The sequence below is a fragment of the Amblyraja radiata genome, chromosome 6 (genome assembly GCF_010909765.2).
Source record: "Amblyraja radiata isolate CabotCenter1 chromosome 6, sAmbRad1.1.pri, whole genome shotgun sequence".
Taxonomy (NCBI): domain Eukaryota; kingdom Metazoa; phylum Chordata; class Chondrichthyes; order Rajiformes; family Rajidae; genus Amblyraja; species Amblyraja radiata.
The window spans coordinates 42,727,321-42,749,122 of NC_045961.1; the positions used below are offsets into that span (position 1 = coordinate 42,727,321).

A 21,802-nucleotide genomic window follows, 5' to 3' on the forward strand; every position below is an offset into this window, starting at 1 on the left:
TCTTGCGTTTGTGTAGTGGACTTTGTGAAGGACTTTGCATTGGATTAGGCCATGACGGGCACATATGGAGGAAGAATGGATCAAATCCAAGGCAGAGTCCCATTGCTGGTCTGTTAGTTTCGTATTCAGCTCGCCCTCCCACGCAGCTTTTAATGAGGTATAAGGTTTCAATATAACCGACCCTAACAAGTTGTACAAAAAAGAGATGCATTTCTTCCGGTTGGGATCTAGGGCTAGGATGGAATCGGTCAGGGTTTCAGGGGGACAATTTGGGAAATGGGGGAATATCTTCTTCACAAAATTCCTAATCTGGAAAAAATGAAAAAGGTGGGAGTTTGGGAAGCTATAGTTGTATGAAAGCTCCGCAAAAGACGAAAAAATGCCATCCTTGTATAGGTTTTTGATACTACTGATGCCATTACTATGCCAGGTTTTGAATGCGGAGTCTGTACTTGAAGGTTTAAAGATGTGATTTTTAAGCAGTGGGGTCAAGATGGAAGGGCCTTGTAAACCGAAGTTTTTCCTAAATTGATTCCATATCTTGAGCGAGAGGGATACAATTGGGCCTGCACCCGCAGATGTTATAGAAAGGGGGAGTTGAGAGCATAGGACAGACCGCAACGGGAGATGTGAACTCGCCTTTTCCATGTGTACCCAGGTCGGTAGGTGGTCGCAATCATCATTCATCCAGTACAGGATTTTTTGCAAGTTAGCAGCCCAGTAGTATCGCCTAAAGTCAGGAAGTGCCAAACCGCCGTCATTCTTAGGAGACTGTAGTAGCGTCTTTCGAATTCTGGCCGGTTTGCTACCCCATAAAAATTTAGATATTCTCCTTTCTAATTTATCAAAAAAATATTTAGTGATAAATATAGGAACATGCTGGAAAAGGTACAGGAATTTGGGTAGGACGACCATCTTGACCAGATTTATCCGGATTTCAGATGTTATTTATGCATAAATATTAAAAAGCTCATCATGTTGCTAGGGAGAAAGTTGTAGGCATGAAAGCCAAAGATAGCGTTCATTTAAAAATCAACAGGCTTTTCAAACAGCAAATCTATATTTGTTTCCCCCCCCCCCATGGAAATTGTGATAAAAGCAAGTGAATGATAGATAAATAACTAATCCTCTGCAATCGATGTTCTAATTGCATTATACATTTTAATAGCTTCACTTTTTATTAGAATTTCAATTATTAATTTGAATATGAAGACTAGAATGTTTAATGTAACACTAATGTCGAATTGAAACGAATATTTCAACATAAATGTACAGAAAATCCTATTTTCACTAACTTTGAACAGTAAAAATACAAGTGCAATCCCCATTGTTGATGGTGGAGAGATCTGATAACATAAAGGCATTATCTAACATTTGAAAATGATATAATACGTGGAATAACTAATTATTAGCAAGGCCTTTCACATACTACTCACATTCATGACTTGAGAGTGCATTATTCTGGTTAAGGCACAATGCCACCTTGCTATGAGTATGTGGGAATAATTGACTTTATCTTGCTGGGGGGGGGAAATAAGTGTCTGCCTTCAAATGCAAAGCCATGTAAATTTTCAAATTACATAGCATTTTGAAGGGATGACATACAGCAGCTGTGAGTCACGGGAACTGACAGACTTACATTTCCTGCAATTTCTAAGTACAAATGCATATCATTATTAATCTCCCCAATATTTTTAATAACCTACTGGATTCGCTGAGTAATTAGAATTAATTAATTATGATTAGTAATTAATCATGCAGCAGAAAGTACGGGCTCATAATTACTGAGATAAATATTATTTTATAGGTTGGCAGTTCGTACAAATCAATCGCACAAACAAAATTATTTAAGCCAAGTTCTCATCCATGTATTCTAAAAAATCAAAAATAAAAAGGCTAAAAATCATTTCTACTTTCATCACGTCTTTTTTGTCCTCTCTCATTCTGTACCTTTCATTTTTATCTTTATGACACGAGTTGGTTTAATAGTCCTTCATTGTTCTTCTCTGTTGTTGACATTTCTCAACCATTTAATTTCATTGTTTGAAAGGAAAGGTCCCATTAATCACCCAATTTACAAACGACTCTTTGTCCGCTTGCATTTGCAGCAGGAAATGACACAAATCACAAATACACAGAATAGTGCAAGAAAGAGTTTAAATAGTGCCCCAATCTGCAACATCTCTCACTTCAAGATTTGGAAGGCATTTGTGCATTCCCCAGGTGTCATAGGCTCAAAGTGAGAGGGGAGAGTTTTACTAGGGATTTGGGGGCATCTTTTTCACTCAGAGGGCTGTCCATACCTGGAATGAGCTTCCAGAGGAAGCTATAAAAGCAGTTACAATGACGACTTAAGTCATTTGGACAGATATGAATTGCAACTGTTTAGAGACCTACGGGTCAAATCCAGGCAAATGGGAACAGCACTGTATGCCAATTGGCTCGGCATGGACAAGATGGGCCGTAAAGCCTGTTCCTATGCTATGACTCTACGGTGATCATTTCAAAAGACTACCCAAGTAGCAAGATACACAAAGAGCTAAAACTTTGTAGTTCCATCACCGCAGTTTGCCACTAATTAGAGTTTTTACTGCAAGCAGACCCTCACATATTGCCCTACGTTTTATACACTTGGGTGTCCTGTTCCATCTCAGCTCATTTTCTTCTACCATATTAGATTCTTTGAAACTACAAACTATTAAAACAATGTTTTGCCCAACATTCAAATGCATACACATTTCATGTTTAACTGCATGGAGGAGAGGTGTGGGGAAAGACACCCAAGTTTGTCACCCAAGTATAATGGAATGGTGATTGGGAAGTTAGTGGGAAGTAAGGAGACTGCAGAGAGAGATGAAAGGTAGAGGAGAAGACCAAGAATGTGCCATTTGTGCGAAAATAGCCATTGAAAAGGGCTGGAAGAACATTACCATCAGGGAATGACCCAAAAGACATCAGTTGGGAAGATGAGTGTTCAGATTGGAAAAGATAGAGACAACGATCTCGGACTTAAGGGTAATCAAAGTTCCTCATGAGAGGAAACCCGAAGCAAATCAGCACGCCAGGCAGCATCTGCGAAATACAAGAGGGGCAAGGAAGCCCACTCCTCCATCCTTTGCTTGCATTTTGAAAACAAAAATCTGATCATCAGGCTGTGGCCCTTTTCCTTGTTTATTAGTAGAAACTGAAGAGCAAGGATCTGGTACAGAAAGTTGTACAATGCTGGTCTGAGGAAATAGGTGAGCTCATACATGATTGTTTCTAATCCACATTCAAGGACTCAGCAGCCAACATAGGTGAGTATGCCACTGCCATCGCAGACTTCAGAAAGTGTGTAGAAAAATGTATACCAAGATGACAATCCAAACTGGAAACCACAGATTAACCACGAAATCCATTCCCAAATGAAGTGCCCATTTGTGCCGTTCAATGTGGGTTACTCTGACCTGTGCAGGAAATCTGGGTATGACCCCTGTACATCACAAGGTATGCCAAGAAACAATACCATATGAAGCTGGAGTGCTAGATTAAGCACACAGACACCCACCAATTATGGTAAGTCTTGCATGCTAGAACGGGATAAAAAGTGAAGTTGGGCAGAATTGCTGGCAACACAGCCACGTCCCCTCCCTAACTCTTTCCTTGCTTGTTTTGAACAGTAATTCAGTGGAATGACATCCCACTGAATGTCATGGCATAATCACATTGGTGTGTACTGAATCACCAAAGGCCATGCAAAGCAACACACTGGTGAATCAGAAGGTTTTTTTTTTTTTTTAATAACAATCCAATAATTTTCATGATCACCTTGATTGATACTAGCTTTTCAATCCAAAATCTATCACAGTATAAATGTTTCCATGGCTGCCATAGTGGGATGCGATATTATGTTTGCAGAAATAGTCAAGACGTCGAGATACTGGTGCAATGACCCTGCAACACTGCTGATTAATATGTAGTCTCAGCTGTTGATAGGTTTACCACACACACACACACACACACGAGCAACAGGTTGGGTCAGACATGTGGAATTTGTTCACTGTTCATCCAAGTTGCTCGGCCGTCTACTAGTGCTGTGAAACAGAGAGCGCCATGCTGAAAGACCACAGAAACAGAGAAGGATGAGGGGGAACCACGTTGAAACTTACCGAATAGTGAAAGGCCTGGATAGAGTGAATGTGGAGAGATGGTTCCACTAGTGCGAGAGTCTAGGACCAGAGGCCGTAGCCTCCGAAAAAAAGGACATACCTTTAGAAAGGAAAAGAGGAGGAATTTCTCAAGTCAGAGGGTGGTGAATCTGTGGAATTCATTGCCAAAGATGGCTGTGGAGGCTGTCAATGGATATTTTTTAAAGCGGAGATTGACAGATTCTTGATTAGCAAGGGTATCAGGATTTATGGTGAGAAGGCAGGAGAATTAGGGTTGAGAGGGAAAGATAGATTTGTCATGATTGAATGTCGGAGTACACTTGATGGGCCGAATGGCCAAATTCTGCTCCTAGACCTAAAAGGGGTGGGATAGCAGCTTTTGACACTTACCCGCCAGGTCTGATGGTGCCTAGGTCCTGCTCCCCAAAAGCTGCACTTAGGTTGGCACATATGCCCACAGTATCAAATTTAACTTCCCTTGTCTGCAAGGTACAGGAGACACACAAGCGTGAAAAGAAAGATGGTGGCTACCTAGATAGCAGGTGGTCTACTTTTGAATGGGCAGAATTCATAGCAAACTAGATCATTCAACATATGTTTGTGCTAATAAGGAAAATGTAATGAGAATTAAAAGATTTTGAGAAGTAAAAATGTAGGTGGAACAGATTGATTGCAGGGATTCTCGTGATTCCTTTACTTAAAAGGCTGGGCAAAAATATCATTCCTTTTATTAAAAAGAAAATTTGAAAACAGAAGGCTCTCCAAAACCTCCTTTACTTTCAAAGGACTGTTTAACATCATATGTGAATTTCTTTAAAAGCCCATATTACCACGAATGTCTAAGACATTACATGAAACAGAATTATTTCTAGGGTAGCACAGTGGCACAGCTCGTAAAGCCACTGCCTCACAGCGGCAGAGATCCTAGTTCAATCCCGACTTGGAGTACTGTGTATGTGGAGTTTGCACGTTCTCTCTGGACCATGCTAGTTTCCTCTGGGGGCTCCGGTTTCCTCCAATATCCCCAAAACATCTCTAAACTATTTCTATTCTTTCAATGGCTCAACTATGGCAAGACAATATATTGTTATAAGTAATCAATAACATGGTCTTATCAAATAAATAAAGTTAACAACCAGTGAAAAATAGTTTGGTTTTAATCTCATAGGTGTAGATGCAACAGAAACTGGCATCTTCTGTATATCTTTAAATTGTTAATAATAATTCAATGCCTGGAAAAGATCTGCTGTACAATTTACTGAGATTCGGACAACATTCCAAAGTGCACACACACACACACACACACACACAAAGCAGTGCAAGATTGACAAATTGTACTCACAGTCAGACCTTCTCCTTGGAGAGCCTGTAGAACAAAGTTACTCACTACTCTGCCATCATTCATATGCATGCGAGGTCCATATGTGTTGAAGATTCGGGCAACCCGAACTTCAACTCCTTCCTGCAACGTTGATATGGAACACCTGCGTTAATATGTACATTATCAAAGAAATAAAAGATTTATATGCAGCATACAGATTGGTCAAAATTAATTAAATCCATATCAGTTAATCCAAACATGTTATCATTATATTATCAATTAAACATCATTTTAAAATGACCAAATTCATCTGAACAGGAAATAGGTGTGATAAGGTATACAACTAAGAGTGATTTTGCTATATGCAAGTAATATTTAGACCGAAAGATGTTATAAAAATGTCATTAAATATGTAACTACTAAAACCCCATCAAGACTTTTGCAAGGTTAACAGAAAGTAACAATTCTAATCCGAACACATGCACCAAGATACTTATATAGATTACATATGGATTAAGATCTACTGCAAGCATTCTCAAATTATCATTCACATGGTGCTATATGTTTATGCTACCGAACTTAAAAGATACTACTTAAAGGCCAAAGTTTAGCAATTGTAATCTATTTTTCTGAGCAACTTGGAAGCATGTACAAACCTGCTTCATGTAAGCATAACACATAGTTTCAGCTACTCTTTTGCCCTCATCATAACAGGCTCTTGGTCCAATAGGGTTTACATGACCCCAATAATCTTCACGTTGCGGATGAACCTCTGGATCTTTATTGATGAAAAAAGATTTGAAAATAGATTAACCATCATACTCGTAAAATTTTGACGGTACCATAAATTAACAGTTCCCATCTTAAATGGCCCAGTCTAGGCTGTGGGCCGAGGAGCTTTATTCCAGTGTTTCGTGACCCAAGTCACAGAAATACATGAACTTTTCACATCTTGTGTAAAAATATTATATAAATCACCCCTGAAACTCGTCATGAACAAGACTTGCACATTTTTATTAAATTAGAGAAAAACCGGAAAAATTTCAGGTATTTTTCATCCAATCAAAGCACGTTTAACATTGAGTTGTATGCCAGTTGGCCAATCACGCACTTTGCTTCAGGGTAGCACACATCATAGCTGAGAGGACTTCACTGCTGCCTGTTTTACTGGAGATTCCGATGAAGGTTCTTTCTAGTTCTGTGGAATACATGTCGTGGAAACTTGCAGCAGGGTAATTGAATTTAGTGAGAAAAGCATTAAGAAGTCTGAAGAATGTGCAGCTAAGTGGATAGAAGTGGAAGAAAGTCTTGAAAGCAAAGTCCCTGCTGAGATGTTGCAACACAAATTGTGAAACCTGTGAAACATTGTGAATCAACTCAAACTGAAAGGTAAGATCTAAAGTCTGAATTTATGAAAATTAATCTGTATGGACTTTAATTAATTTAATTGCACCCTTTTATAATGTGAAAAAATGAGATTTGGAGGCTGTACATTCACTCATTCATTCACTCACTCGTTCATTCATTCATTCATGAAGTTGAGGGCCTAAACTATGTGTATCCATAACACAAGATAAATTAAACATTTTCACTAATGCCAGCTTGTTGTAGTCTAATAAGTCTTTAACATCTAATCTCGGAGCTGCCTGCGATAACTTACCGGGAAAAAGTTCTCCGATCGTGGGGCCTATGTATTTAACATAGTGAAGCCACGGTCTCAATTAAGAAGCGGCCGATTCGCGAACACGGAGCCGCGGATCATCTCCGCGGGCGGGGAGGGTGGGGGGCAAGGCTGTACATAGTGCCGTCCGTAGCGGCCGTTTCCAGGCCCCGACCACGGGAGAAAAACGGAGGAATATTCATTGCACTTTATAGGCTGCCATTGGAGTGAGACATGGTCAGAAATGTCTGATGTTTATGTAGAAATGAACTGGTGTATGTGAACTTGAACTTGAACTAATTTATCTATGGTAGTAACAGTGTTATTCTCATTAAATGGTATGAATAGAAGTCCATGAAGACTTAATGACTATGAGATGGGGTTTTTTGTAGCCTCTGCCTGACCCTCCACGTGAACTTGAACTAACTTATGGGCATTGGCCACTAGATGGCGCTTACTTTCCAGATCTCATTTTCTAATTAGTTTAATTAATTAATGTGCAACGTTTGGCAATGACGAGTTATGACTTCCTTCTCAATTATATTTCATCTAAATCTGTGGAAAATTTCATGTAGTTCAGTGACTTGGGTCACAGAAACTGATTTCTAGACACATTTTTGATGCTCGGCCCACAGCCTAGTCACCATGAGGGAAGTTGAAAATGTATGCCGCTGTATGGCAATAGGTACCACAATTTTCAATTTGATTTGGAAATTATCACAAGCACATACTTGGGAAAAATTTAACCTTTTACTTGCGTGACAAACTGCCCTTTCCCCATACCTCCAAGTAGAGTGTGCAATGTATAAGTAGGGGTTAGAGGAAATTGTATTTATTCCACCTACAAATTTTCACACATGGAATGAACTACAAAATCACATCAAACCAAATCCTCTTTTCCTATTGTTCTAAAGGAGAAAAAAGGCTACTTAACTTACAACCGAGAATCATTCTCTCCAAATGCAAGTCCAAATAGAAGTACGGTGATGGCAGGAAGGGTGGGGGGGGTATTCAACTTAAATGATGGTTTGTCCTTGAAACAATCAAGTACAGGAGTGAAGCTGAGCCAAGTATTGATCAATTTAAAGCCTAAATGATAAATATTAAGAATTAATATAAACTAGCAACCATAAGGTGACCTTCTGATCTCATAGAGATAAAAGGCCATTTCTGCCCCAAGGTCGATCATTGGAAATCTATCTCATTGCCTGTGATCACTGATATTTACATTCACTAGCAGTCAGATTAGGAAAAGGGAAGGTATAACGAGACCTGGGCTTGCTTGTACGTCAGTCACTGAAAGTAAGCATGCAGGTACAGCAGTCAGTGAAGAAAGCTAATGGCATGTTGGCCTTCATTGCGAGAGGATTTGAGTTTAGAAGCAAGGCGGTCAATAGACAATAGGTGCAGGAGTAGGCCATTCGGCCCTTTGAGCCAGCACCGCCATTCAATGTGATCATGGCTGTTCATCCCCAATCAGTACCCCATTCCAGCCTTTTCCCCATATCCTCTGTCTCTGCTATTTTTAAGAGCCCTATCTAGCTCTCTTGAAAGCATCCAGAGAACACGCCTCCACTGCCTTCTGCGGCAGAGAATTCCACAGACAACCACTCTCTGTGAGAAAAAGTGTTTCCTCGTCTTAAGGGATTGGACAGGCTATATGCAGGAAAATTGTTCCCAATGTTGGGGGAGTCCAGAACCAGGGGTCACAGTTTAAGAATAAGGGGTAGGCCATTTAGGACCGAGATGAGGACATTTTTTTCACCCAGAGAATTGTGAATCTGTGGAATTCTCCGCCACAGAAGATAGTGGAGGCCAATTCACTGGATGTTTTCAAGATAGAGTTAGATTTAACTCTTGGGGCTAAACAAATCAAGGGATATGGGGAAAAAGCAGGAACAGGGTACTGATTTTAGATGATCAGCCATGATCATATTGAATGGCAGTGCTGGCTGTTTCTAACTGCTTATACATACCCATGAAAGAGGGAGTGGGGGTGGGAGTTTGCAACCTTCACGTGGTCCGCCCTGTTTCAACGAATGCAATCAACCTGGCGTGCACAATCAAGTAAGATCAAATAGAACAAGTTGTCCTACAACTTCAGGCTGTGCACGCCATACGCAAGAAGAAGAAAAAGAAGGCGTGCAGAAGGGGGGAAAAAAGGATATTATGCAAAAATCAATTAGGACAATAATTCATTTCTACATTTCCATTTTTATTCAAGAATTGATTTTTACCGAGGCCGATTAATACAGATAAAAAATGGTGGCTAAGGTCAAGAAAAGTGTAATGGGGGAGATGGTGCTTGTGGAGCCTGGTCATTAGGAATGTGTACTTTCCTATTTCTTATGCAAGGTAACTTCATCATTTAATTCCCAGACTCCTGGGTGCTCCTCTCATTATAATCATTTGCTTCAGGACAACATGGCATTTCCCACATACTGCATGGCACCTCCTCTGATGAAAAACGATGCAGTAATCAACATATTAAAACTGTGGCACAAGTTTTGACTTCAGTTTGCAATTAATTGGATCAGTTTTAAATTGTGTTCATGCTTGCACCTTGCTTTGATTGGCTTTAAGCCGGCACATCCAGTCATTGTTCACAATTATATCACTGATCCAAAAGGACCTACCTATCTCATTTTCATTTAAAATAATAAAGTAAGCAAATATTTTGAAATAACTTGAAAATATCTTGCGTAATGATGCAGACCATCACATAGTTTTTAAACTGATTGATTTAATATTCCATTTATGAAAACTTCATTTAAAATGGAAGCCAGCCAAAAGGTTTTCATGGCTCCATTAGCATAGTATTACCTGCTTGGTCATTTAGGTATACTAAGAACAGGACAAAGGCTCACTATTGACAAAAATGCTTTCATTTGGTCTACCCAAAACATCTTCAGATGTTTGTAACATTGCACAAAAGATTGATTTCCCAAAGCCATCCTGAAAGATTGCTACTGCACAGCAGTTGAAAAAGAACAACTTTCACAAGAACTGTTAGTCCTAAATGAGATTTGCAAGCCAGAATGCAGAAGGTAAACAGGTTCTGAGAATATACCTTGAAAAATCAATGAAATACTACAGTTGGAAAGGCTGGAATTATTTAGATTAGGCAACATCTATGGGAAGAGACAACAACTCTTTCCACATTGCTTAAACCAGATCCTGCTGGGTGTGTCCAATATTTTCTGTTTTTTTAATTTCTAAGAATGCATATTTGGTGGCGTAATAATGGCTTGTGGCATGCAAATTAAATTTCAACCATCATTTCCTTGTGGCATATTTTCTCATAGGTAGCTAGAGTTGCTTCAACAACCATTAAAATAAGAAGTCAACAGAAAGACATTACTAAATGAAATTTACAGTAAAAATGTAACTATAAATTGGATCTTACCTCCATATACCTCAGATGTAGAAGCCAATAGGAGGCGTGCACCGACACGTTTTGCCAGGCCTGAAAACACAAGATCATACTAATTTAGTTTAGTTGCGAGATGAAGAGTGGAAAATGGCCCAGTCTGCCCACCGAGTCAGTGCCAAACAGCAATCACCCATACACTAGTTCTATCCTACACACAAGGGACAATTTACAAAAGCAAATTAACCTACAAACTTGCATGTCTTTGGAATATGGGAGGAAAGCGCAACACCCAGAGAAAACACATGGGGTCACAGGGGGAACGTACAAATGGCACCCGCACTCAGGATCAAACCGAGGTCTCTGGTGCTGCAAGGCAACAACTCTCCCACTGTGCCACCATGCTAGTAGTGCAATAATACTAAATGGAATCTATAGAATGGTGTTGACTGTTATTGTCTTCACTTACTATTCAAGAAATGTTTATAATCTTTTGTTAGATTTTACTTGAGGCACAGGACCTTATGATTTCCCAAAGGGCATTGCATAAAATATGAAACACGGAAAGCAATTTCTTCCGCACAAAGTTTTGATGATTATGACTTGATAATCTATTTTTTGCAAAATTGTTTGTAGAACAATTAGCTAGGGTACATTTACTCTTGGAGACATAACAAACTACAGATGCTGGTTTACAAAAAAAAGACAAAGTGCTGGAGTAACTCAGCGGGTCAGGCAGTATTTTTGCAGAGCATAGGATAGGTGATGCTTCAGATCTGAAGAAGGGTCCCGACCCGAAACGTAAACTATCCATGTTCTCCAGAGATGCTGCCTGATACATCGTGGAAACAGGCCCTTCAATCCACCAAGTCGTCACCGACAAACAATCACCATACACTAGCTCTGCCCTAGGGACAAATTACAAGTGCCAAATTACTACAAACCTGCACATCTTTGGAACGTGGGAGAAAACTGGAGCACCTGGTGAAAAACTACATGGTCACAGGGAGAACGTACAAATTCTGTACAGAGAAGCACCCATAGTCAGGACTGAACCAGGTGCGAGCGTCGATCCAAGGCAAGGAATCGGCTCCAATGGCAAGTCCACGCCCCGCTGTGGGACTCAGTCAGTCCTGAGCAAGACCTCCAGCTCCTTGATGTTAGGCTGCAGAGCGACCGGATATACGACCCGGAAAACCATTGCTTCTCTGGTAAAGTGTAGATTGAAAAAAAAATTCCCCCGACCCACCCCCCAATTTTTTGTGTTGGATTCAGTTGGGTAAAGGGATTACCCTCCTACAACATTGGCATTGGTCACAAGACTAGACCACCAGATGCATTGGTTATCGACATGACGATGATTCGTGGCACATTAATGTGCTACCACACATTCCTGAAGCATTACAAATTTATTTCCTGCTTTTCCATCATTGCCTCGGGGCTGGGTTGGATGACATATGGAAATGCTCTACATACCTAAGATTGCGTATGATTGGGAGCAGCCTTTACTTATTTTCCAATTAGAAAATAGGAAGGTACAAATGGCATTTGGTAAGGTGTGATGAGGTATTTGTACATTTTATTTCAGCATTCTAAAAAATCTCATGCAAGACATTTCATTGTAAACAAAACATTTCATATATTATAACGTTTTATAAATTAAACGTGAAGAAATAGTCTTACCCAACATGTTTAATGTCCCAATTGTATTGGTCTTCAATGTCTTGATTGGATTATACATATAATTTGGAGGAGATGCTGGTGAAGCCAGGTGATAGATCTGATCCACTATTTTAAATAAAAGATTAATTAATTGTCTAGTAAACTGAAGTATACATATAGCAATCCCCATTCATCATTTGAAACATTTCTAATTTAATGCAGTGATTTTCTAGTAGTAGCTTTGACCATCTTAACATCAATGATGAAACAAACCCTTAACCAAACCCAAAAATCCAACAATGTCTGTTGAGCATGAGGCCAAGACCATCACCTATCTACATAATAACCCATTTCCTTCCATTCCCTGCCTATCCAAAAGTATTTTACAAGCCAGTAATGCATCTGCTTAATCCACCATCCCCAGCAACGCATTCCATACTTTGTAAAAAAAACCTTGCCCTGCACATTTCATTTAAACTTTGCCCCATTCATCTCCAAGCTATGCTCTGTAGTATTTGATATTTCCAACCTGGGAAAAAGGTTCTGACTCTCCGAATTAAATATCCCCCTCATAATTTTATACACTCCTATCAGGTCTCTCTGCAACCTCCGACATTCCAGAAAAAAATAATCCAAGTAGCCATCCATTTCTGTACCAGATCTATATCCTACTGTATACTTTGACAGCCTTCTTCTCAGTCCACGGCCCAGGCAATATTGGTGTAATCTGCAAACTTCTTAACCATCCCATCTATGTTGAAGTCATTCATATATCACAAACAGCAGCGGTCCCAGCACAGATCCCTGCAGAACTCCACTGGTCAGACTTCCAGCACAAATATTTTCCTTCCACCACAGCATTGTTTTCTATCAGTTCCAAATCCATAAGACAGTTCCACCATAGCACCAAGTCACTATTAATCCTGTGCATCATAATCTTCTGGATCAGTATACCATGGGGCACTCTATCATATACATAGACTATATAGTCTATACTAAAATCCATGCAGACAACATCTACCACCCTACCGTCTTTGAACACCTACATCACCTGCACAAAAAACTAGATCAAGTTAGCAAGACATGACCTGCCATGTACAAAACCATGCAAAACACCCTTGCTTGTGAGTGTTCTCCACACTGATCTCGCTGTCCTTCATGTCCTTGGTGGAAACAGATGAAAATTACTTGTTTAGTATCCTGCCTACATCTCCAGACCCCAAGCGCAAATTCTTTGCTTTATCCTTGATATCCTTATCATACCATCTCCCAAGTTATCCACATGATTTAATATAGGTATGAAAAGCTTTGGCTTTAAAAAAAAAAAATCAGACTCAAAGCTATGTTGTAGCCCCTTCTGGCCCTTCTAATCGCCCACTCATTCCTTCCTCCTTTCTTTATATTTCTCAAAAGGCCCTGCCTGATTCTAACCTCTTAAACCTTGCATGCACTTTATTTTACTTTTTGACCAAATTTACAGCCTCTTTGGCCATCCAAGGCTCCCATTACCTTGCTATCCTTATCCCTCCTCCTTACTGGAACATGCCGGTTCAGAATGGGCCTGTAAACAACTCCCACATGTCTGATGTGGACTTACCCAATAATAATTGCTCCCAGTGAAGCCTCCCAAGCTCCTGCCTAACAACATCGCAGTTTGACCTACTCTAATTTTCCACAAAGTCCAGTCAAATCTTAATTCCCTATTCAAAACTTACATCTTAAAACTTAGAGTTGTGATCACAATCTCCAAAATACTGGTCACCGGTAAGATTAATTTCCTACCACATGGTCCATCCCTTCGCGGGTTGGACTATCCACATGCTGTTTCAAGAAACCCTCTTGGATACGACAAAAAATCTGCCCCATTTAAGCCTTTGGCATTGAACAAGTCCCAGTCAATGATGGGAAAGTTAAAAATCACTCACTAAAACAACCCCATTGTTTTGGCATCTTTCAGTAATCTGTCTACAGATTTGATTTACAAATGCTTCCAGGGAGATAATGCAGATCTATCAGCTGGCCAAAATGCATTGGCTACCTGCTTCTTGGTTTGCTTCAAAATGACCACATGACAATTTTCCACTGAAAGCCTGGCTCTCATCACCTCAATGTGGACAGCACTATGCAGGCTCTGTCTCAGCACAGAGAGCCAGTTGGATTCCCAAAACTAACAAACTGTATTTAATAAAGCAATACACAATCACACTTATGGATAAAAACAATTAAATTAGAACTTAAATGCATGAAAACACGAGTCCTTGCATTGAAAAACTCCCATTCACATGAATGAAGTCTGTTTCAAGTTTAACCCAGCTAAGTGTGTAGGAAGGAACTGCAGATGCAGGTTTACACTGAAGATAGACACAAAGTGCTGGAGTAACTCAACAGTCAGGCAGCAACTCGAGAGAAAAGGAATAGATGACCCTTCCTCAGACTCTTGGTAAAATACTCTTGACTTGTGATGCTCCCCGAAACATGGGTCCTGCTTCATTATTGGTTGGAGGAAATCTATTCACACTCATTCCAGGATGATCAATGATGTTTGGACCAATATTCATCACAGTAAGGATTTCTGAAGCAAGTTATCTGGTGATTATCACAATGCTGTTTGTACCGTTCATACATTGTCTGCCCGGTTTGTACATTTGTCACAGCAGTCCTCAAATGGTCACTCTGAAAGGTAATGCAAATGCAAATCTTTCTTTTTAGACCTTTGGTTCTCTTAATAAAAGATTTTGGAAGCCTACTTACTGGTTATAATAAAATGTTCATGTCTGCACATAAATAAGCTACCAAATAAAATGTTATGTTTTTCATTGATTTCATCAATTGTGGATAACACATTATCATGACGTTTGCTGGTGGAAACCGTGGCATTTCATGAACATTATTCGTGTGATTGTGCTATTATTGTAGATTTTGACTCAGCACCAATGAAGGCAGAGCATTACATATTTATCCGAGAAATGAAAGCAAGGCTCTCCATGATATTAATATTCGCTATTCAGAGTTTGACATTTGGAGACGGAATGAATTACACAGTCAGTCAGTGATTGAATATAGATTGGCATTTGAAAGGTGAAGGGATAGCAAACTGCTTTGTCCTGAATGGTTTCAAAGCTCAGAAGTTGTTCCAGAAAATGAGCAATTTAGCATTTAATCTGAAATTCATAATTTAAGTGAGCAAGAAATAAGGCATGTCTTATCAGACAGATTCTGCTCCTACAGTCAGTGTTGATATTGGATGAGGTTTAAGGGGACTGCGCAGTTCATGTTGTGGATATGAACTTCCAAAAGACATCTGAATACGTGGCATGTACTAAATAACACAATTGAGGCAGGGGCAGGGGGAGAGGGGGGGTCGTCTCACAAGCACTGGGTGCTTGTATATAAGCCAACAGAATTGTAGCAGAGCATTTCCACAGATCTGAACCCTGCAGTCTCCTATCAGATGGACAAACTTGGTTCCACAGGGATTTCAGAGGGTAATTGGGCAAATAGTGAATAGGTCTGTAACAAGCCTCAGTTGAGAAAATGGGCAGATGGTGAAAAGTTTTTTTTTTCAGGACAATTAAGTTAATAACACTAAAATGGTACAATTTTAAAATGGCAGAATTATAAAGGGCAGAAGAATGATACTTCGGGTTGAATGTTTTTATGAAGGTGATAGGCAAGTTCTGAAAACGACTGGAAAGACATTAATACTCGCCTAAAGAATATAAAAGAGTACAAAAAAAATATTCCTATGCTCCAATTTTATAGAATTAAGCAATTATTCTTGTGGATTCCAGCAGACCAATTATTTCTAGTATTTCTATTCTCTGGTTACCTTCTGTCCCATCCCTTACTTTCTCCAGCCTCAGTTTCTCAACTTCAAAGCCTATACTCTTCTCCGAAAATGCAAACAGTACTTTCCTAGTAATCTGTTAAGATGAGAAAAAGCAGACTGATCGGATGCCTGCACTTCCCCAAGTCCAATTTTAATCAATCTACAAATAATGGTCTTTACTAGATGCATAGAAAATAGGTGCAGGAGTAGGCCATTCTGCCCTTCGAGCCAGCACCGCCATTCAATGTGATCATGGCTGATCATCCACAATCAGTACCCCGTTCCTGCCTTCTCCTCATATCCCTTGATTCCGCTAGCCCCGAGAGCTATATTTTGAATGCATCCAGTGAATCGGCCTCCACTGCCTTCTGAGGCAGAGAATTCCACAAATTCACAACTCTCTGGGTGAAAATGTTTTTACTCATCTCGGTTCTAAACTGCCTACCCCTTATTCTTAAACTATGGCCCCTGGTTCTGAACTCCCCCAACTACTTTCAAGGATTCTGCTTTCTCCCCAGTTGTCTATTGGTCATTGGCAAGTATTGTCAAGAACAAAAATATTTTGAAAGGACAAAATGGCAAATGATGGGTTTCCTCAATAATGGAGGACAGTGAAGAATGATCTTGACCCAGAACAACATGAAGTAGACTGCATGGAAAGTTGACAAAATATATGATCATATTGAAAATCAAACCCTGGTTAATGTGGCTTACTTGTCCCTGACAGTGACAAGTCAATTGGCAAAAGAATTAAGAAGTGAGGAAAGCTGATAACAAAGGTCATACAATGATCACAAAGGAACGCCAGATTTAACAGTCTGGATAAAACAAGTTGGCAATATGAACTGAGGTTAAAGTCACAGAACATACGAGGAGTGAATTTTCTGGATTATTACCCGTCACCTTCAAGGAAACAGGATAGATGACTTTAGATCTAGCTGCGTAAGATCAACACTAGTGAACGTATGGACAACATAAAATTCAGGGAATACGGAAATAGGTTGATAATGGACAAGGTAAACAAATTAGCCATGATGTCACTGAATGGAATATCAGACAGAAACAAATTTCACCTCTACTCACCCCCATTTTTAATTCCATTTTCCATCAACTTCTCTTAAAAGACATTAAAATTCACTGCCCCAAAACGCAAACACGAGTGGCCATTTTTCCATAAATCCCATAAACATGAATAGATGATAACTTGCCTTCAATATATAAAGGTTCTACCACATCATGGTTGATTAATTCAAAGTTTTCATGACCAATCCAATGTTCGACGTTCCTTTTCCGCCCCGTGAAAAAGTTGTCTACAACAGTTATTTCATGGCCATCCATCATGAGTTTATCAGCAAGATGGGAGCCAACAAATCCAGCACCTCCAGTTATCTGTAATACAAAAAGCATAGTGCGTGAATGCAAAGAATAAAATCACTTTCAATGCAACAATTTTGAAGATGGCGACTATTTGCATGCTAGCCACAGAAGCAGATCTACAAACACACATTACAATCGCTCCACACTCTTAATCTGTATCTATACACTGTAAATGGATTGAATCTAATCATGTATTGTCTTTCTGCTGACTGGTTAGCACGCAACAAAAAGCGTTTAATTGTACCTCGGTACACCTGAGAATAAACTAAACTGAACTGATCGCACACAAACATTTAAAACCTGTTTATGAAGGCTGTGCTCCAGTGACAGAATGCCACTGTGAGGGACACAGACAGCAAATAGCAAAGAGGGTTTTGTAACCTCTTGATCAACAATTTGATTATGCCAACTACACAATTATAAGAGCATACACCAATCAAATCATGTTATCAGTTACATTTAGCATGCATGCAAAATGGGTTATCTGTAATAATAAATTGTCTCCTGGAAATATTTTCACTACTATCTGCTCTCAGTTAAAGTGGAAAAATCAACTGATATTAAGATATATTAACATATTTAATAAACAAATGCCTTAATAACAAAATAGGAAATAAAAATGCACTTACTAGAATTCTTTTACGATCCTTTTCAGAAAGGAATTTTACGGGTGGATACTTCTGTGACATACTGTTGGAAACATAAAACCTATTACTGATATTTTAAGCTGTCCCAATTAATATCAGAATGTAATTGATAATGATAGAATTGTACTTGGTTCCTGAATATATTTGTCATACAACATTGAAGTTCACCTGTTAAAATGTACCAAAAAACAGTATCTGTAATTAGTGGATCTGCAAGGATTCTCAATTGTGGAAATGCAAGATCAGCCATTTCATTTCTAAATCTCTACCTCTAAAACACTACAGTTTCAATAAATTGCAAATCTATAAGGACTCTGAGAATTTCAAGAATTCAATTTTGAAAGAATGTCAAGGCTGTTTGTTAACAATAAGATAGGTAAAAGTGCCATGGAAAGCACTGATAATGATTTATTACAAGGGCATAAATTCAGAAATAGCATGAGAAGAACAATATTTTGAAATAATATCAGCCCTGTCATACCTCCTATTGCCAATCAGCATTATTTCTAACATTAATTGAATTTGTTACATTCCGGGCAAAAGCATGAAATAGAGCAACTTAAGATTTCAAATCAAATTTCTAGAAATAGGCCCCTCAGACCAAATAGTTTAGGACAACATTTATATTTCACTGTACTTCATTATATAATCTAATCTAAGCAAATGGAATCACTGTTTACCTTGTTTCAATTTCTCTCATTTTTTCCTTCAAGGGTATCAAGGCCTGAAAGATGAAAATGCGTCAACATCAGTCTTAAAAGTAAGCTCACCATTCCAACTTGTGAAAACGTGATAATTTCAAAAAGGTCGTTTTCTGCAACACTCATCACTTTAGGCTAAACCATACCATCAGTATAAAATACAAGCCCCATTTCAAAGATGTAATCGGGAATCTTTCATATTATACACAACTTATTTACAAAGCCAATTACAATTTTAGTACATGGGGCATGTAGTGGGAATATTCCTAAAGTTCGCTGTACCATTCTGCTCGTTTGAAAGTTGTTCATATTTTGGGCCCATTTTTGTTCTTTAGCAGTAGAATTGAATATTAAGAATCATATAGCACCATCAAGTTATAGAGTAACACAGCATTCAAACAGGCCCTTCGTTCACCGTCCATGCCAACCAAGATGCCCATCTAGCCTAGTCCCATTTTTCTGCTTTTAGCTGAAATACCTTCAAATCTTTCCTGTCCATGTCCAAATGTCTATTAAATGTTGCTATTTTGCCTTATGCAACCACTTTCTCTGGCAGCTCATTCCATATACACTGGGTGAAGTTGTTGCCCATTCAGATACCTTTTAAATCTTTCCCTTCTCACTTTAAACCTATTCGCTCTAGTTTTTGATTCCTCTTACCTGGGAGGTAACTGTGTATATTCACCTTAACATTCATGATCACCCTCATGATTTTATGCACCATTATCACTTCTTCTTCAGTCTCCGAAGCTCCAAGAAATAAAGACCTGGCCTACCCAACCTCTCCCGTCCTTATTCCTGGCAATATTCTTGTGAAACTTTTCTGCACTCTTACAATCTTAATATCTTTCCTACAGCAGGATAGCTGAAACAGTACCCAATGGACCAAATGTGTCCTCACCAACATCTTGTGTAACTGCAAGATACCATCCCAACACCCATCAGCAATGCTCTGTACAATAAAGTCTAGCGTGACAAGTGCTTTCGTCACCATCCTGTCTCCTTGTGACGGCACTTTCAGGGTTACATGTATTTATATTCCCTGGTCCTTGTGTTCTACAACACTCCCCAGGGACCTACTGTCCACTCTGACATTCCAAAATGCAACACCTTGTACTTATCTAAATTGAACGCCATTTGCCATTCCTCTGCCCTCTTACCTAACCAATCATGATTCTGCTGCAATTTTTGATGGTCATTTTTTACTGTCTATGCCACCTATTCCAGTCTTATTTCCAAACTCAGTAACCATGCCTTGTATATTCTCATCCAAACTAAATAAATGAGAAACAATGATCCGAGCATTGGACCCTGTGGCTCATTATTCACAGGCCTATGGTAGAATTGCTGCCTTACAGCGAGAGACCTGGTTTCGATCCTGACCAAGGGTGCTGTCTGTACTGAGTTAGTACGTTCTCCCCGTGACCGCATGGGTTTTCCCCAGGAGTTCCGGTTTCCTCACACACTTCTAAGACATACAGGTTTGTAGGTTAATTGGCTTCAGTAAAGGTTGTAAGTTGTCCCTAGTGTGCAGACACGGTAGACCGAAAGGTTTTTTATCCTCACTGCATCTCTTAATTGAACCTCTAGTCCAAAAACAATCTTCCATTAACTCTCAGACACCTCCTCCTACTCATCCTTGGACCATGGCCCCACAGACGAGCACCAGGCCATGATCTCTAACACTATCACTGACTTCATCACTTCCGGCTCCCTGCCCTTCCAAGCCTCCAACCTCATCGTTCCCCAGCCCCACACGGCCCGATTTTACCTTCTCCCCAAAATCCACAAACCTGACTGTCCTGACAGACCCATTGTTTCTACCTGTTCGTGTCCCACCAAACTTATTTCCTCCATCCTATCCCCCCCCCGGTTAAATCCCTCCCTACCTATGTTCAAGACACCTCACACACTCTGTCTCCTCCATGACTTGCGTTTTCTAGGCCCCCATTCCCTCATCTTCACCATAGATGTCCAGTCATTCTACACCTCCGTCCCCCACCAGGAGGGCCTTAACGCCTTCCGTTTCTTCCTCGACCGCAGAACCAACCAATCCCCGTCTACTGATACTCTCCTCTGCCTAGTGGAGCTGGTCCTTACCCTTAACAAGTTTTCGTTTTGACTCCTCCCATTTCCAACCAAATACAAGGCATAGCTATCTGCCCCAGCTATGTCTGCCTCTTTGTAGGGTATGTCGAACAATCTTTGTTCGAGGCGTACCAAGGCCCTATCCCCAAACCCTACCTCCGCTACATTGACGACTGCATTGGTGCTACCTCCTGCACCCATACACAACTCACTGACTTCCATCCGGCACTCAAATACACCTGGACCATTTCCAACATTTCCCTACCATTTCTAGACCTCACTATCTCCATCGCAGGTAACAGACTACTGACCGACATCCACTATAAACCCACTGACTCTCATGGCTATCTGGACTACCCTTCATCCCACCCTGCTTCCTGTAAGGACTCCATCCCATACTCCCAATTCCTCTGTCTACACCGCATCTGCACCCAGGATGAGGTGTTCCACACCAGGGCATTGGAGATGTCCTAATTCTTCAGGGAACGGGGTTCCCCTCTTCTACTCTAGATGAAGCTCTCACGAGGGTCTCTTCTATACCCCGTAACTCTGCTCTCACTCCCCATCCCCCACTCGTAACAAGGGCAGAGTCCCCCTTGTCCTCACCTTCCACCCTACCAGCCGTCACATACAACAAATAATCCTCCGGCATTTGCCCCCTCCAACGGGATCCCACCACTGGCCACATCTTCCTCCCGTCTGCTTTCCTCAGAGATCGCTCCCTCTGTAACTCCCTGGTCAATTCGTCCCTTCCCACCCAAACCACCCCCTCTCCTGGCACTTTCCCTTGCAACCGCAGGAAATGCTACACTTGTCGCTTTACCTCCTCCCTTGACTCCATTCAAGGACCCAAGCAGTCTTCCCAGGTGCGGCACAGGTTCACCTGCAACTCATCCAACCTCATCTATTGCATCCGCTGCTCTAGGTGTCAGCTGCTCTACATCGGTGAGATCAAGTGTAGGCTTGGCGATCGGTTCGCCCAACACCTCCGCTCAGTTT

The 21,802-nt window shown here is 40.3% G+C and overlaps 1 protein-coding gene across 2 annotated transcripts in view; it reads right to left on the reverse strand.

Annotated features, from left to right (window-relative positions):
- uxs1 (UDP-glucuronate decarboxylase 1) overlaps positions 1-21,802 on the reverse strand; it is a 51,832-nt gene that overhangs the window by 17,636 nt on the left and 12,394 nt on the right. Inside the window, exons 4-10 of one of the 2 annotated variants that reach the window (XM_033022620.1) lie at positions 18,695-18,738; positions 17,997-18,075; positions 17,199-17,379; positions 12,183-12,287; positions 10,536-10,595; positions 6,126-6,247; positions 5,491-5,610 (exon numbers count right to left, since the gene is read on the reverse strand). In XM_033022620.1, coding sequence (XP_032878511.1) covers positions 5,491-5,610; positions 6,126-6,247; positions 10,536-10,595; positions 12,183-12,287; positions 17,199-17,379; positions 17,997-18,075; positions 18,695-18,738 — 711 coding nt within the window. The remainder of the gene's footprint in view (positions 1-5,490; positions 5,611-6,125; positions 6,248-10,535; positions 10,596-12,182; positions 12,288-17,198; positions 17,380-17,996; positions 18,076-18,694; positions 18,739-21,802) is intronic. The other variant, XM_033022621.1, reaches the window with a different exon arrangement.